Source organism: Vigna radiata, unplaced genomic scaffold (assembly GCF_000741045.1).
Source record: "Vigna radiata var. radiata cultivar VC1973A unplaced genomic scaffold, Vradiata_ver6 scaffold_442, whole genome shotgun sequence".
NCBI lineage: Eukaryota > Viridiplantae > Streptophyta > Magnoliopsida > Fabales > Fabaceae > Vigna > Vigna radiata.
This window is the reverse complement of record NW_014543601.1, coordinates 45,144-61,395: the sequence shown is the minus strand read 5'-3', so window position 1 is coordinate 61,395 and position 16,252 is coordinate 45,144. Positions and strand designations below refer to the sequence as shown.

Sequence of the window (16,252 nt, the reverse complement as noted above, 5' to 3'; positions counted from 1 at the left end):
AAAAATCACTCTACAATAATGTTTATGATTATTATTATTGATTGTGGAGTAATTTTTGACCAATCACAAATTAACACGTAATCAATCTTTAAATGTTGTCAAAAAAATGTTGTCTAAATATCATTATTCTAATATAAAATAATATTATAATGAATGTAAAATGACAACCTTGTTACATTACATTACCTATAATACTATTTTATATTAATAATAAAATCTCACATTTAACCAGTGAAAATTCAAAGTAACAGTCATGTTACCTAGTTATTGAATAAATTAAACATCACATGTTCCATTAAATATTATAAAATTTTTGAGTATTCATAAAAATATTAATAAAACCTTAATTAAAAATATTGAAAATTAAGATAGTGTAACTGACAAATACTGATTCTTTATTCAAAAGAAATATGCATTTTATCATATTCAATATCTAAGGCAAAAACATTTTGCGCAATTTAACTTTAATTTAATAAACAATCATCTTAGTTCAAGCCAAAAACTTCTTAACAATCAGCTTCAATGTATTGTTGACAATTGTATGTTCCATTTTCCAAGGTACCAAAAACCATATATAAAGTTTGCGATCCTAGGATTAGGACTTTGCATCTAGCCTTACAACTGTTAGAGCTCTCTTGTCTCTGTATATATGATGTCATTGACACTCAGTAGGTCACTTGTATAGGTTGTCTATTTGATCCTTGTATTGAGTCACAACTCTATCTCTTCTAATTTTCATGGTGGGTGTCATTAAACCATTATCAATCTGCCATTGTAGAAAAGGAATAACCAAATATCAGTTTTCTTATCTGAATAACAAAAAACATACAAACTTTGAATTCGATTCAAAATCTGACCGTGAAGGGTTCATTTACAAGAAGGATTGGTCCAATTTGAAATGGAGATTGAGACATCCTGCATGATGAATAGGAAACAAAGAATGGGAAAAATGCAAATTATCAAGATTAGGGTATAGAAAATAAAATGAAATGAATGAACACCAATTCGGGAACATGTAAACTCTTTCTTTTATCTCTATTCTATTTCGGTTATCAACAAAATTAGCATGTGATATCCTACTTAATGAACTAGCTATAGGATTAATGAACTCGATTTTCTCTTTCTGTGTGCATCAAGGATATTATTCCCCACCGATAGTGTGAAACCAATTTCTTTCAAAGCAACTCTCCTTGAATCTTCTCAAAACTTTTGTTTAAAGATATAGTTGACACCGTCTTTCCATAACATAATAAGCAGAAACTTTATCACACATTCAAGAGAAACAGAAGTGAAACCAAGTCTTACCAGGTTTGTAATTCTTTATAAATTAGGCTCTTCACTTTTTCCTCACTGACATATGAATTCTCGGAATTTACAATTGAAAACTTCCTTGCTACCTTCAAGACTTCTTCTTTGTTAGGAACTATTACAGCTCCTAGACGTCGCTTATCCTTACAGTTATTAACAAGTTAAATCACTACATTATAACTGTCTGAAATACATTTTATACGTAGTGCTTGATCCATAAGAAATTGAAAGAGTTTACCTGGCCAACAACAACAATTTGTTCAATTAAGCTACTCCTCATTGCAGCTTCTTCAAGTTCCCCCGGTTCAACATTTTCACCTTCTCTTATTAGAACAAGTGGTTAATACTTGAAAAGAAAAAAAAAAAAAGTAAAAATCTGGTATCATAAGGGATTTGTGCATAGGAAGAAATTAAAATTGAGGCTTAAAAAATATATTTTAAGATTACATGGTTATGTTAACAAATTAAAGAGCTTCTTGTTTTTGAGCCTAAAAACATTATTTGATAGTGAATTTTACATTTATAAAACAAAATTCAATTTGTTTTTATAAGGGTGCGTGTGCCCTTGTACGTGCATACATGTGCGTGTGTCTGTGAGTGAGGATATATGTAAAGAATAATTAATTCACCTTTCTTATGTAAACTAATGGGCTCTCGGGTTGGGTAAATGGATAAATTAGCTGCAGAGTTTAGGCTTTATATTGGTTAGATAAAATCGATCTATAAAATAAATTATTTTCTTTTTTACTTATACCACATTCAACGCTTAAAAGATTTTCTACCTATCTTATCATCTTCTTTGTTTGGAAAGCCAAGGGTGCGTGAAGATGAAAAAGAAAAAACGAAGGGAGCTGCCTTCAAATTTGAAACCATAAAGAAAAATAAGATTTCAGATTGCGAGAATCTAAACTTAATGATTAAGATGTTTCACCACTTCGGTCTGCCCATTAGTTTCAGGGTGATATACCGTACTCATTTTCAACTCAGTCCCCTGCCCCTTGAATAACTCTCTCCAGAAAATGCTAAGAAACAATGGATCCTGGTCACTTACGATAGATTGAGGTACCCCATGCAGTCTTACTACCTCCCGTATGAATACTTCTGCCACGGTTCTGGCTGAATATGGATGTTTGAGTGAGATAAAATGAGCGTATTTGCTCAATCGGTCCACAACCACCAAGATAGCATCGAACCATTGCGATTTCGGCAACCTCACAATAAAATCCATGCTCAATTCCTCCTACACAGCATTCGTAATTGGCAATGGTTGTAATAATCCTTGAGGAGAAGAAGCGAGATATTTATGTTGTTGACATACAACGCACCTGGCTACAAACTCCGTGACGTCCTTCTTCATTCCAGCCGATTACAAGGACTGTGCTACGCGTCTATAGGTTCGGTAGACTCCCGAGTGACCCCCCCTCTGTGTTACGTGAAATTCGGCCATCAATTTAGGGATCCACTTTGATTTTGCCAACAGTACCAATCGACCTTTATGGTGCAGCCTCTTAATGTCCTCCTTCACTTTCTGTAAGAATTCATCACCTTCTACTTCTCGTACCACCTCCTCAAAGTCCTGCCAGAAGGGTCTAGCCACCACTCCCAACTCTTTCCATTCTTTCTCTTCTCCTTCATACTTTCTGGACAGGGCATCTGCAGCTTTATTTGCAGCCCCCGATTTGTAAACAATATCGAAGTCATATCCCAACAATTTTGTGATCCAGTCCTGTTGGTTTTGGGTTGTAATTCGCTGCTCCAAAAAATGGCGGAGGCTCTTCTGGTCTGTGTGAACGATGAACTTTTGCCCGACAAGGTAGGGCCTCCAATGTTGTATGGCCAGCACCAGGGCCATCAATTCTTTCTCATATATCGACTTGCCCAGCTTCCCCTCAGATAGCGCTTTGCTGAAATAGGCTACCAGCTTTTTATCCTGCATCAAAACTGCTCCCACTCCCCGTCTGGATGCATCACACTCGATGTGGAAGGGTCGCCCAAAATTTGGCAGCGACAGAACGAGTGTTGTCGTCATAGCCTTCTTCAATGTTGTCCAAGCTTCCTCTGCATTTGCATTCCACGTGAACCCTCCTTTTTTTGATAATTTCGTCAACGGTTTTGCTATTTTCCTGTAATCTCTGACGAATCGTCGGTAGTATCCGGTCAACCCCAAGAACCCCCTCAAGCTTTTTACTGTTTTCGGCCTTTCCCACTCTACTATGGTCGTTATTTTATCTTCATCCATTTCCGAGCCCCTGTTGGATATAACGTGCCCCAAATATTTGACTTGGGTTTGTCCGAATTCACTTTTCTTTATGTTTGCCACCCACCGTTCCCGTTGCAACGTCGAAAATACGCTCTCAACATGCTCAAGATGTTCTTTCCAATCACGGCTGTAAATCAGTATGTCATCGAAGAATACCAAGACATACTTCCGCAAATAGGGTCGGAAAAGCTGTTCATGGTACTCTAGAATGTCGCCGGCGCATTGGTGAGTCCGAACGCCATGACTACGAATTCGTAGTGCCCTTGATGTGTTCAGAAAGTTGTCTTCTCAATGTCCTCCTCGTGCATGCGTATTTGATGGTACCCCGCTTTCAAGTCGATTTTAGAGAAGACAGCTCCCCCTTCAACTCGTCCAGCAACTCTTCTATGACGGGGATGGGAAACTTGCCCGGCACCGTCGCACAGTTGAGAGCCCGGTAGTCTACACAAAAATGCCAACTACCATATTTCTTCTTCACCAGAATCACCGGGCTCGAGTAAGGACTATGACTTGGTCGGACCACCCCCGTTCGAAGCATCTCGGCGATCTGCTGCTCAATCTCGGTCTTCAACACATGCGGGTACCTATATGGTCTGACATTGACTGGGTCGCTCCCTTCTTTAAGCGTTATTCGGTGTTGCATGTCCCTGCTAGGTTGCAAACAGTTGGGCTCAGCAAACACCACGTCATAGCATCTGAGAAGCTTCTCCATTTCTTCTTTTTGCACCATCGTAAGGCCCATAAAGCTTTGTTTGTTGTTCTGGGCCACAATTGGGCCCAATTCCCAGACCAACATCCAAGCTTCTGTATCATTCAACTTTAATAAGGCTTCGAGTCCCACCACCTTACGTTCCAATTGGGGATCCCCTCTCACCGTTATCTGCCTCCCTTCTACCCAATACACCATTGTCAGTTTTCTCCAATCCACCGTCACTTCTCCCAACTTTTTCAACCACTCAATGTCGAGTATGACTTCCACTCCCCCAAGCTCAAACAAGTAAAATTTCTCGACCACCGCGGTGTCCCCCAACTCCAATACAACTTGCTCGCAGCACCTGCTGACCCTTCGCTTCTGACCGTCTCCCAAACTCACGAAATAAGGTTGGGTCTCCTTCACCGTCATACCCAGCTCTTCTACCAAGCCTTTGCTAATGAAGTTGTGGCTCGCGCCACTGTCGATCAACACCAACACTTCTCGGATCCCTATTCGCCCTTTTAATTTCATCGTCTCGGAAGTAGTCAGGCCTCCCGCCGATAAGGTCGATAATTCCATCCCGGCGAGCTCCACTGTTGGTTCCTTTTTGCCCTCTTCTTCCTCCTCCTCATCCACCATGATCAACATGCGAAGTCCTCTTTCCGGGCACCGATGACCGAGACTAAACGGCCCTCCGCACCGGAAGCATTTGCCCTGCTCTCTTCTTTTCAAATATTCCGCATACGAAATATTGCGCGGGCCCCGATCTCTTCCTTCTGTGGTGGTTTTGGCGACACCTCCCCCTTGGGTTGTCTCCCTCCTCACCGAGCCGACACTCTCAATGGATCCCCCCTTATTCGGTGTTTCTCGCGGTGGATCAACTTGCCTAACTACTCCCGTCGAGCGTCCCCATGCACTCTGAGTTCTGAACCTCGATCCTTCTCCCGTCTTTAACAGGCTACACAATTTTTCCACGTCCCTAGCTACCCGCATCGCAGTCATTAGGTCTGGAGGGTCATGCGATCGCACATGGTTGCTCACCTCTTCCTTGAGCCCCGCCATAAAGTAGCCCAATATTTGTTCCTCTGGGATCTGAGTCGTCTGACCCACTAACACCTCAAAGTCCCTAACATAGTCTTCCATCGGCCTCGTCTGTCTGATCGCCGATAATTTCTCATAGACCGTTCCTCTAGTGCCTCCGCCAAATCGAATTCCCAACGTCCTCTTCAACCCTTCCCAAGAATAATTCTTGGTCTTCTCCCGCCAAAATCGGAACCAACTTCCAGCGTACCCCTCCATGCTGATAAACGCCAGTTGCATCTTCTCTACCTCTTCTACTTTCTGTACCTCGAAGAATTTTTCCGCCCGACTCATCCAATTCCATGGTTCGCCCCCTTCAAACACGGGCAATTCCACCCGCTTCCGCCAATTGATCAGCACCCCCATACGTCCTGCTCCGTTTTGTCTATCCTGTTTACAGACGATTCACTACCATCTCGCCGCACCCCTCTATTGTCTATCTTGCGGTCCTTTAAGATCGTCAAGATTGCTTGGATATCTTGGCGCATCATCTCACAGTTCTGTCGCAATGTTCCTGTTTCATGCCGTAAGTAAATTGTCTCCGCCTTCGTTTCTACTAGCGCCACCTCCACTGCTTCAATCTGTTCCACGACAGTCGTCACCACTCTCCCCTCCATCACGATCGATCGACAATTGGATCCAACAGGTCGGACCAATTGATAGGTTTTCAATAGGAAAACTGAGTCAAGCATTCTCCTTACCCTCTCAACAGAAGAACACAGAGAAAGGAAAAGAATAGTTTTGTATTATTCACAAAGAATATGATGTGCAGCAACAATACAAGAGGCTTAACCCTCCTCCACTGGACTTAACCAGTCAATCCAGTAAGTATCCAAAGGTGTCTCAACTAACTAAACAACTACTATTTATACTAATCACCTCTCCAGGCCACTTAACCGACAGTTAAGTGCCTACGCTCCCCCAACTAACCCCTCTAACTAAATCTTTTATTTCTCCTCTCATAAACAATCCACCCCTGTTTATCTTTAGGCCTATCAGGTTAGTTCTTGAACAATACCATTATGAGACAAAAAAAAATTGAGAAATTCATGTTTCACATATTCAGTATCATTATCAGACCTAATTCTTTTGATATTTTTTCCAAATTGATTTTGGACAAGACTGAAAAAATTAACAAAAATTTGAAAGACTTCGGATTTATTTTTCATAAGGTATGTCCACGTGACACGGGTACAATTGTCAATAAAAGTAACGAACCATTTGGCTCAGGAAATAGGATCTACGAGAAGACCCCAAACATCAGCATGAATTAAATCAAAAGGAGAAATACTCTTTTTATTAGTAATCTCACAATTAAAAGACTCAACAGACTCCTTGGTAAACAAATGGGAAAACAAGGACTTAATAAGACTAAATGACCCGATGCCCAAGCCTTTGGAGACGTAACAATATTTGGGATTTTGCCCATGCCTCAGATGTAGCTTGTTGAATCATGATTTGTGTGTTGCTTTGGTCATCAAACTCTAAAATATACAACCCAATCTACTCCTTAGCAGTTAAAATTGTCTTCCCTTGACAAGGTCTTGAAAAACACAATAAATTGGAAAAAATGTTACTCAACAATTTAAATACTTTGTGAGTTTTGCACAGAGATAAGACTATTAGCTAATTTAGGAACATGTAAAACATACTTCAATATAATATATGAGTCCACAAGTGTATTCCCAAAGTCGCATATAAGTATACCCTGACCATTTGCAACTGTAATAAGTTGTTCTTTATTGTTTTTTCCATATGAGTCGAAATACCCACTAAAATGTGTCATATGATCAGTTGAACCCGAATCAAGGATCCAAATACCTTGAGACATATGACCAACAGTATTGAGACAAATCTTACCTTTTATGGACAGAGTACATGATCCAGAGGGCTTACTCATTGATTCAACCATTGCTTCCAAGCGGTCGAGTTTCTCCTTATAAGCTTTCATATCAAGATCTGCTGGTGGTGGTGGTGGTGGATTAGACTGGGAAGGACTAGATTAATTGGTGGCTTCCCATTCTGAGGTAGTATGATTTACCCATCTTTGAGTAGACCCTTTGTTGTTTCACATGCGCTCGAGAACATTCTTTCTTCCATGGAGTTTGAAGCTTGTTTCCTTGGTATGTCCACATCTTTTACAGTATGAACAATAGTCCCCATGAGTACTTCTTTCAAACGTCTTTCCCCCAACATTTGTTCCCTTGTGGACTCCCTTTCCAATTGTCATGGCAAAGCCTGTGTTGGAGATCCCTCCATGAAGTATGATAGTTCTCCGAGTTTCTTCTCCTCTTACCATAAAAAAAAAAAAGAAAGTTCTAATAGGGGTGATAATTTTTCTCTTCCAAAAATTTGAACCCAGATTGAGTCATACTCATGATTCAGGCCCTGAACAAATTTAAAGATTATTTCCCTTTTAATGAATTCTGCAAGAGCGGCAACATCTGTTTTACACATCTTTATTGTTTTGATCTAATCGAGTTCCATCCAAAGACCATTCAGGATTCCGTGACATTCTGATACAGAAAGGGAGCCCTGATTTGTGTTCAATATCCCGTTCTTGATGTCATAGAAAGCAGCAAGATTATTTTTTAAAGAAAAAGTACTCTGTAAATCATCCCATATTTCTTTTGTAGAAGAATGAAACATATAATTTCTCCTTATTTCAGGAGTCATGGATTGCCACATCCTAGTCATAATTAATGAATTTTCATTGTCCCAAATTGAAAAATGAATATTGTCTGGTCCTGGTCCTCCTCCATCTATGTGATCAAGTTTTGAATGGCCCTTGAGAACCCTTCGAATAAATTGGCTCCATTGTAAGTAATCTTGACCATCCAAACAATAGGTACTTCCTATATTTGGTAGGTCATTAGGTACCCCCAAAGGAATACTTTTTACTTCAGACATCCCGTACCCAAGAAAAAGAGCAAAAACTTCAAATTCACATCTACTCAAATAAAGGCAAAACGGGTTGTCACCAACCCTAGGAACGGACTTAGGAGGCTCCGGTGACCCTACGTGTGGTGACGGCCAGTGGGTCTCACCAGAGGTGGGTGCGTGGGCTACACGGGCCGGCAACGATGACGGCGCATGACAACTCCTCTCACGGAGCAACTTCCAGCGTTGTGATCATCGGTGTTGGGCGCACCTTTCTGCCCTATCAACGACCCTAACCGGCAAAGGCGGTAGCGGCGACATGGTCGAACAGCGGTGGCGATGCGACTTGTTGCAGCGGAATCGAGCCCCAAGATCAGGAGCTCTAACACCAAGTTGAAAATAAGACTAATTTATTATTCTCAAAAATGAAAAATGCATTCTCATACCCTCTATTTGTAATAATCTAGTTCTCCTAAAAAGGGAAATAAGGAAACTAGGAATACGAGGAAAAATAAAATAAGAGATTATGTATCGATTTCCTCTAATTAGGAAGATTCTAAAGATATTATCTCAAATTACAACAGGAAGTTACACGTGTTAGAAAGTCGAATGGAAGGGAGGATAATCGCGATCGAAGACAGGATTTGGGCGTTGGAAAATACGAGGGAAGAACTGAAGGCAGAAACGATGGCCATCCATCAAGATTTGAAACAACTAACACAAGTCATTGGGGGGTTGGCTGAAACCTAGAATGAAACTTAGAAGGGAGCCAAGTTTCGGTTAACGAGAATCGAAGAGGGAGAAAGGAGAGCTCAAAAGAAGAATTGGAGGATGACCGAGGAGAAACTCAACCAAATTTGGTGAAACAAGTGGAATTACCCACTTTCAAAGGAATCGATCCAATAGGGTAGGTTGCTAGGGCGAAAAAGTTCTTCAAGATATAGAGAGTTTTCGAAAGGGAGAAACTCTGATTATCCTTTATCTGCATGGAAGGTAGCGCCAACTATTGGTTCAGATTTTGGAAAACCAAGGTCACGAATACTTCTTGGGAGGATATGCAAGAAGCACTAGTACGAACGTTCAGAGGGAAAGAGAGGAGCTGTGTTTGAGAAGCTGGCATCCATGCAACAGAGGGGCGCGATAGAAGACTATGTACAAGAGTTTGAGATGTTAGTAGCCCAGGATGACGGGGGAACAACTAATGGGGTATTTTTTCGCAGGGCTATAGAGTGACATTTGTAGCTAGATTAGGCCACACAACCCAAAGATTTGCTAATAGCAATGGAAGTGGCGTGGGATGTGGAAGAAGCTAGCAAGAACCCAAAAATGAGCAGTAGGTCTACCAACAAAAAGCAACCAATTGTGGAGCAGGTATCAGGGAGTAACAGGGACGGTGGCAAGGTCTGAACCCTTCAAAGGAGGACAAAGTAGGCAGAGCCCATCAGAGGGTCTAAGTATGGTGAAGAAGGAGGGGGCAGTGGGAGTCGTGACTTCCAAGACTGGATGTAACTCCTTAGGCGAGGCGAGAGGCAGAGGGTTAAGAAACTTACCTTATCCAGAGTATATCAAAAGGAGGGAGGGGGAAAGATGCTTCCACTGTGGTGGACCATATAGCCCTAGGCATCGATGTCCTAAGAAGAGTATGCAGGTAACCATACTAGCAGAAGATGAAGAAGAGGAGGAGGTGGAGAAAGCAGAGGAAAAAGAACAAAAGCACATGGAGTTGTCCTATTTTTTAGTAGGGGTCTCACACAACCTAAGACCATGAAGTTACAAGGATGGTTAATGGAAGAAGGGTGTTGGTACTGATTGACAGTGGCACCAAGCACAATTTCATAGCTAGGGAAGTAGTCACCTGAGGCTTTCATAAAGGTAAAGGAAATAGAGGCAGTTACTCTTGTTGAGATTGTTGATAGGGGGAGCACTAGTTTAGCTGAACCTTCAATCTCAGAGTTTCTGGTTTTTGATGATGACATCATAATTAATAACACATGTGTATTATGTGTTACATGTTCATTGCTTTCATGTTTATGATTATACGAGAACATGTCTGTGTTGTTTCTGTGATGATCATTGCGATTCACTATGTTATATATGAGATTTTATCTGTGAATGCATGACAAATGTTTTGGAAAAGAAAAACCACATGCACTTTTATTGAACTTTAATTGTGTGACAACAACAGTTTTAAGTCGACTTCATTATGAAGTAAGTCGATTAAAACTCGTTTCTTTGCACAAACTTTTTCAAAGTGTGTTGTGAGATATTTTGAAGAGAAAGTTTTTCAAAACTATGCATTATATTGTTACTAAGTCGACTATGTGCGCAAGCCATTCGACTAAGTTTCTTATGTTTGAAATTTTGTTAATGCTTGACAGGTGTGACAGTCATATTTTAATTTTGGTTGACCAAGCCTTAAATGAGAATCAACTGCATTAATTGTGTAATGATAGGTTCTTTTAATCAAGAACCTATGAAAAACACTCGAAACACAACACAGAACAATTCCTCTGAATGGTACAACCTCCTTTTATTGCAAAAGAATCAAGAAAGTGGTGAATACAAGGTACTCAGAGAGCTTAACCTCTCCCCAAAGAACTCCAAGAGTTCCCGCACAACAATAAGACTCCAAAACTAACTACTCCCAAAGCACCCCAACCCCTTTTATACAGACTTCTTCCTAACTACAAGTAGTTTCCTAACATTACTCCCCTCTCCTTTAACAACCTTGTCCTCAAGGTTGAACCCAGTATATTAATCCTGGATAGTCACCAGTATATAACTCCAATCCTCCCAGACCCAAATGGTTGTTCCAGGCAAATTCCAATGAAAACCAGACTCAACATGCTAGCAAGCAAATGCATAATTCCAGCGTATAACCTAGGGATGGCAAAAAAACCCGTACCCGTGGGTATCCGCGGGTAAAATCCGCTTCGGGTATTTAATACCCGCGGGTAAGAGGTACCCGCGGGTAGCGGGTATTTTAATACCCGCTTGTTAATGGGTCGGGTTCGGGTATCACATTATCCGTACCCGCGGATACCCGTTACCCGTTTAAAAATAAATTTTTAGTTTTAATTAATAGGTTTTCTATTTAAAATATAAAATTATAATTTAATTATTCTAACATCTAAGATCTTCTGTGATAATGGGCCAAAGCCCAAATATTTTTAGGATTTTCATCAGATCAGAAAAAAGAGGTGTCTCATTTTGAGTTGCAGTGCCGCCTTGTAAGGTTTTCTTCCTCAGAGTAAGGAAAAAAGAGGTGCTCCATTTCTTCTTCTTCTTGTTAGTTGCAACGTTGCCGTAAATCTTTGCTCGATCATGTGTGGTTGCCAGCCTCAATGGCCACCGAAAAGCGGAGGCGTCCGGATCGGAAGCGGAGAGACTCAGCGTCTGGCAGCCGAAACGTGGCGACGTCGAGGAGGATCGGAAGCGGAGAGGTTGGCGGCCTGAGGCAACGAGTGAGTCCCTTAGGGAAGTGAAGACGAGGATGAAGAAGCAGAAGACGAGGTTGATGGCAGAGGCGCGATGACGGAGGCGCGATGCGGGGCTAAGGTTCAGTGAATGAGATGACGGCAAGCTTCGTTGTCGTGGGGAGGCTAACGCATTCAGAGAGCCGACGTTCATGGGCGATGGTAACTGAATGGAGCTGAACAGAGGAAATCTCGGTGGCAGAGGTACCGGAGAAGAGGGCAGAGCGAAAGAAGCAGTTGGCTTGGCTACTGCGACTGCGGAGAAGAAAAGAAGAAACCCTAAAAGTTTAGGTATGGGCTTATTGTGAAAGATTTGAATTTTTGGCCCGTTTGTATAAAATAAGTAATTTAAATATTGATTATGAGAAAATAATGTTTTTTTTTAATTTAATTTAAACATTTTTTAAATTTTTAAAAAACTTGGTGGTTGGAACGGGTATCCGCGGGTTGAAAAAAATCCGCGGATTTTTTGTGTGCGGGTATCCGGCGGGTAACGGGGCGGGTACGGGTACATTTTTTTACATTCGGGTCGGGTTCGGGTATCACACTATCCGACCCGAACCCGACCCGTTGTCATCCCTAGTATAACATGCAAGTGTCCAGTCTCCATCCTTGATGCCCGTTCCCAGCACTGTCCCACCCAAGGGCTCCCATCTCAGTCAATGATAGCAATGAGTTCTCCTGCATAGCTTCAAAAGAGAACCAATTCTCCTGCATAGGTTCGAAAGAGAATCCTCCAAGGAACTTAGCCACGCAGCCACATTGGGGACCGAAGTTATTTTTGAGACAATTGTTGAGGTCCATGGAAATAACAAAAAACAACAATATTAGCAACCACCACATAGGAACCAGCCATGATGTCCAATGGGTATCAACTTCATGAATATTCGAAGACTCATGCGCAATGTAGTTTTCCTCTGTTGGGTTGTTCTTGGGTCTCCCACCGCCAGTCTCAAGATATCTTCTGGCCATACTTCTTTTTCTCTCTATCAAACCCAATTTCCAAGTCTTGAATTTTTTTCTGTAAACATGCTTTATATTAGGAAGTGGGGGTAAGCTTTCTCTCTCCCGAAACCCAAGATAGTGGGTCTGCAACACTGACCATAATTCCACTTTCTGTTTCGCTGTCAAATCTCCCCTCCACTCATCGCATTCCTCCTGCTCCACTTTCCCCCAATCCCAAACAAGTACCCATGACTCAACCTCCACTAACTTCAACAATGCCTTGGGTTCCTCCAGCTGGTGGGAAAGTGCTGGATCCTCCTTTATTGTTACCTTCTTACCCTTCAACATATATTCCATGGACATTTCCCCCCAATTAATCATGAGCTTCCCAACCTTCGCTAGCCATGCAATTCCCAAGATTACATCTACTCCCGCAAGCTCAAAAACATATAGTTCTTCCTCCACCGTGGCGTCTCCCAAACGTATTTGAATTTTCTCCCATCGTCCGCTCGTCACCATTTTATGTCCATCACCGAGGCTCACTGTATGCGACGGTGTGACAACGACTGGAAGCTCCAATTCCTCTACCACTTTTCGACTAATGAAGTTGTGGCTGGCCCCGCTATCGATGAGGACCACCACTCGACTTTCCCCAATTAATCCTGTCCATTTCATGGTTTTGGGAGGCGTCAGCCCTTCCACCGACCACACCAAAAACTCCATGGGTTTTGTCTCCTGTTCTTCCCCGTCACCTATGTCATCTTCCTCATCTTCCGCTAGAAGCTTAACGCGTAAACTCCATCTTTTCAGAAATTTTGGGTAAGGTAAATTCCTCACCGTTCGGTTTCTGTTGTCCAGACCGTTCGGTCTAAGACTGGCCTCTGACCCATTCATATCGTTCGGTCTTCCAATACCGTTCGGTCCTGCTCCACTCTCTACCAACAGCTGCTCATCCGCCACCTTCTTCGTTCGGTCCTCCAAAATATTGGGGTCTTGTACAAACTCATCCACCGCCCCATTCCGTTTGAATATCGTCGATCGCTCATTGACTGTTTCGAACCTTATTACCATGGCTTCCTTCAAACCATCCCAAGAACGATCGTTGGCTTTCTCCTTCCAGACTCTGACCCAGAAACCCGCACTGCCCTCCATGCTCATGCACGCGAGTCACACTTTCTCCTCCTCCGCTGCTCCTCGAAGTTCGAAAAATATCTCTGCGTGATGGATCCAGTTCAGGGGATCGATCCCCTCGAAGATGGGTAGCGTCACCTGTTTCTGCCACTGTTTCTGCCCCTCTGGTTGATTTCCAACCCCTCTTCCTCTGTCTTCCTCCTCTCCCCGCCGCTGATTCTTATTAACAGAGCTATCGTCGAATTGCCCGTCGTGGTGGTTCGACTGCGTCCCGAGAACCCTCATTATTTGCTGCATGTCCCGTCGTATCGCAGCGGTTTCAGCCTTAATCCCTTCTACCGTAATTTCAAGATTCTCCAACCTTCCCTCGGTGTTGCTCGTCATTTCTGTCAACCTCCCTTTCGATTCGGCAGGTCGAACCAAATGATAGGTTCTTTTAATCAAGAACCTATGAAAAACACTCGAAACACAACACAGAACAATTCCTCTGAATTGTACAACCTCCTTTTATTGCAAAAGAATCAAGAAAGTGGTGAATACAAGGTACTCAGAGAGCTTAACCTCTCCCTAAAGGACTCCAAGAGTTCCCGCACAACAATAAGACTCCAAAACTAACTACTCCCAAAGCACCCCAACCCCTTTTATATAGACTTCTTCCTAACTACAAGTAGTTTCCTAACATGTAATCAATTATTTGCTTTGACTGCTACTATTTGTTATAACTGTCATAGTACATTCGACTGCATTAGTAACTAAGTTGACTTGAGAGCGTCAGAATTGTGAAAAACTATAAATAGACGCGAATTTGAATTCTATAAGAAGTGATAGTGATTCTAACGGTTTGTGTAATTTCTTTCAGACTTGTGATCTCTTACAGAACGTGGTAAAGCTCCAAGAATCAAAAAGAAGATCATGGTGTTCATCTTTTGTGGTTTCTTGAAGGACAAGAATTGTGTGCTTTGATAGTCTGATCAATCTGCACTTTAAGATGTCTACTTCGTGATGAGGATTTCAATCTTTTGAAGATTGGTGTGTTGCCCTGTTGTGATTACAGGAAGAAGGACATGTGGTGTTCTTGACTTTGGGGGATTGCTCAAAGGGTTGAAGACAGTAGGAGAGGGGATTCTTGTTGCTGGTCTTTGTTGTTATATGCCTATATTTTGATTAGAGGGTTAGAGAAGTGTTTTATATTTTTGACATGTGGTCGCTATAAAAGCCTTGTTGTAAAAACCTTGATCATTATTGTGCATTTGCGTCCTGTGATTGGATGGACACTGGATGTAGCCAGGTTGGCCGAACCAATATAAAGATTAGTATTTGATTTCTCTATCCATGCACTTTTATATTCAAACACGACTTTATTCTATAATTAGTCAACTTTATTCCACTGCACTTAATAATGTTTTTCCTTGCATTTCAAGAAAGTTTTCAAAAAACATCCTTTTGTGGAAAAAACTTTAAAAAAACTCTGATTTTGTGTTTCACCCTTGCAATTTTGGGGAGGGCTAGATGATTTAAGATATAAAGTAACTTTACGCGTATAAATTATAAAGAACTTTTCTTCAAGTTGCTATGATTGGCTATGTCCTTTGTTTGACATCTCTAATGGATGAAAATAATTATAAATTCGTTCTAAGATTCAATGATAAATAGATTACATTTTATTGAAACTTCTACTTACCCGTCGAAAGTACGATTGTGTCTTTAGCACGGCCTTCCACAATAATCATACCACTAGACTGACGACTCCGCCCAGTTGAATGATGGGGAACAATCCACCCTATATCACCAGTATTCAACCATCCATCACCGTCTAATGCCTGAATTGTAGCTAAAGGATTCTAATACAGAGACATATAACTATCATTAATTTCATCCAAAAAAGATCACTATGAATTTAACTGCAAAGGTATCTCCCATATATTTGCTGTAAGAAACTAAACTAATATGAATGCATTTTCTCTCTGCCCTCCCCCTACACCCCAACACAGTATATTTGCAAACAAATGTTCGCACTCTAACATAACAAATTACCTTGAAGTATCCTTTCATCACTTGTGGACCCCTGACTTTTAAAATTCCCTTTGAACCAGGTGGAAGAACTTCATCAGTTTCAGAATCTACGACTTTGAATTCCGTTTCACGAATTGGATGCCCAATAGATCCAAGAACCTTCAGAAGAATGTATCTGTAACATTCTCAGATAAATGTACCACAGGATGGACACTGTTCTCTTAACATATTAAGCGAAAAATTTCATTAAAAATGTAAAAGATCAAACATAAACTACAGAATTTTCAAAAAAAATACTAACTGATAAATATGAACAATTTGCATTTGAAGTGTGCTTCCTCATTGGAATGTACGGGTGCAAATTTTCAAACACGCTACTTTAAGTCACTTTAATATTGAGAGAATTTGTCCCATTAAGAAATGAGTAAGTCACACATGAATTTCACCAAATAATAAATAGAAATT

General features: G+C 41.3%; 2 protein-coding genes across 2 annotated transcripts in view; both read right to left on the bottom strand.

Annotated features, from left to right (window-relative positions):
• Positions 1-446: 446 nt before the first annotated feature.
• LOC106754589 (probable acyl-activating enzyme 16, chloroplastic) overlaps positions 447-16,252 on the bottom strand; it is a 40,818-nt gene continuing 25,012 nt past the window's right edge. Inside the window, exons 13-18 of the mRNA XM_014636628.2 lie at positions 15,809-15,946; positions 15,456-15,615; positions 1,547-1,626; positions 1,306-1,451; positions 858-915; positions 447-766 (exon numbers count right to left, since the gene is read on the bottom strand). Coding sequence (XP_014492114.1) covers positions 674-766; positions 858-915; positions 1,306-1,451; positions 1,547-1,626; positions 15,456-15,615; positions 15,809-15,946 — 675 coding nt within the window. The 3' untranslated portion in view covers positions 447-673. The remainder of the gene's footprint in view (positions 767-857; positions 916-1,305; positions 1,452-1,546; positions 1,627-15,455; positions 15,616-15,808; positions 15,947-16,252) is intronic.
• On the bottom strand, positions 12,146-15,444 carry LOC111241148. Its single transcript, XM_022777995.1, has one exon. The coding sequence runs from the start codon at positions 13,799-13,801 to the stop codon at positions 12,278-12,280; it is 1,524 nt and encodes a 507-aa protein (XP_022633716.1). The 5' UTR covers positions 13,802-15,444; the 3' UTR covers positions 12,146-12,277.